This window comes from Condylura cristata, unplaced genomic scaffold (assembly GCF_000260355.1).
Source record: "Condylura cristata isolate star-nosed mole 26May11 unplaced genomic scaffold, ConCri1.0 scaffold00069, whole genome shotgun sequence".
Classification (NCBI taxonomy): Eukaryota; Metazoa; Chordata; class Mammalia; order Eulipotyphla; family Talpidae; genus Condylura; species Condylura cristata.
In genome coordinates, this window is record NW_004567170.1 from 214,405 (window position 1) to 215,978 (window position 1,574).

Sequence of the window (1,574 nt, forward strand, 5' to 3'; positions counted from 1 at the left end):
CCGTCCGCGCACTGCGCGTTCACGTTGCAGGGCGTGGCCGTGACCTCTGCGGGGGAAGCCGGCTCCTTCCTGACCCCAGGCCCACCCGCCAGCCTCGTGGCCACCCTCTGAGCGGGCCCAGGACCTGGGGCAGGGTCTGGACCGTGCAGGGGGCCCACGGGGCTGTCCGGGGCCCCTGGGCACCTACCGAACTCACAGAGGAGCCCGAAGAAGCCCGGGGGGCACTGGCAGACAGTGGCGTTGGCCTCAGCGCACCTCCCGCCATTGCGGCACTCGCAGCCCTCAGGGCTCCCTGCCACGGCAGGGGGCGCTCAGCGGGGGCCCAGACAACCAGCCCCCCGCGCCCCCGCCACCCCACACACTCTGCCTGCAGTGGTCACCGGTGAAGCCTCCCGGACACTCGCACGCGTAGCCTTGCTGCCCGCCCACACAGGCGCCCCCGTTCTGGCAGGGGGCGGAGAGGCAGGCGTCGGGCTCCGGGGTGCTCTCTGCAGAGAGGCAGCAGTGCCTCGGTCGGCGGAAGACTCCCCGCTGTCCCCGGCCGCCCAGGGCCGTGGGGGTGACCCCAGGCCCTGCTCTGGACTGGCCGCGGAACTGGGACCAGGGCGTGAGAAGGGCGGGGGCGGGCACGCGCCTGGGTGTGCAGGGGCCTCCCTCCACAGCGAGGCTGTGGGCGTGGGGTCCACCCTCCTGTCCGCGCGGAGGGGCCGAGGTGCCCCGCAGCCCCACCCGGTGGGGAGCACGGGGTCTCGAGAAGGGCCCTACGCACCCTGAGTCCAGGCAGTAAGGCCCCTGGGGCTGGGGGGAGACAGCTTGCACTCCCGCAGGCAGCAGCTGGGCTTTGGGGTTCAGCGGCATGCACCGCGGGGGCGGGGGGGGGGCTTCGTGCTTCCCCTCCTCCCTCAGCCCACAGCCAACCCCAAAAGCCCCACATGTTCATCCAGGCCTGGGCGGGTCTGGGCACCCACCACCCCGCAGGGTCCCAGTCCCCCGGCCGAGCCTGGGTGTGGTCAGGGCTCCAGCCAGCCCCGGGGGCGGGGCCTCCGTCTGGATCGGCTGCTGACCCGCCCCCCCCCGCCGCCGGCCGCCCCCTCTGGACCCCCCCGCCCGAGGAAGGGGGGGCCCTGTGCCGCCGGGCCCACACCTGCGCCTGGGGCGGTGGGTGGCCGCTTACCTGCCTCGCAGGTGGGCCCGCTGAAGCCAGCCGGGCACTGGCAGCTGAAGCTGTGGTTGCCGGGGCTACACGTCCCCCCGTTCAAACAGGGCTGGGAGGCGCACTGGTCCACATCTGGGGGGGCGCGGGGCTCAGCGCAGGGCCAGCCCGGGGGCCTGGGGTGGGGGGCAGCAGCCCGGCCTGCACACTGTCCCCACGCCCGCGAGGGGCGGACAGGAGGCGGGGCCTGCCCGAAGCGCTGCCAGGGACTGCGGGGGACGTGGCCTCGCCCCAGCTCGCAGGTCATGGATGGGGGCGGCCTTGTCCCCTGGAAGCCAAGAGCTGCCGTGGACTCCAGGCCAGGCAGCCCAGGACAGAGCCAGAGCCGGCTCCGCGGGGGCATCTGGAGCACGCCACACAC

The 1,574-nt window shown here is 74.7% G+C and overlaps 1 protein-coding gene across 1 annotated transcript in view; it reads right to left on the bottom strand.

The window, feature by feature from the left end:
* The window catches only part of SNED1 (sushi, nidogen and EGF-like domains 1), a 53,293-nt gene that overhangs the window by 10,841 nt on the left and 40,878 nt on the right, over positions 1-1,574 (bottom strand). Inside the window, exons 10-13 of the mRNA XM_012734774.1 lie at positions 1,175-1,556; positions 363-488; positions 188-292; positions 9-46 (exon numbers count right to left, since the gene is read on the bottom strand). Coding sequence (XP_012590228.1) covers positions 9-46; positions 188-292; positions 363-488; positions 1,175-1,556 — 651 coding nt within the window. The remainder of the gene's footprint in view (positions 1-8; positions 47-187; positions 293-362; positions 489-1,174; positions 1,557-1,574) is intronic.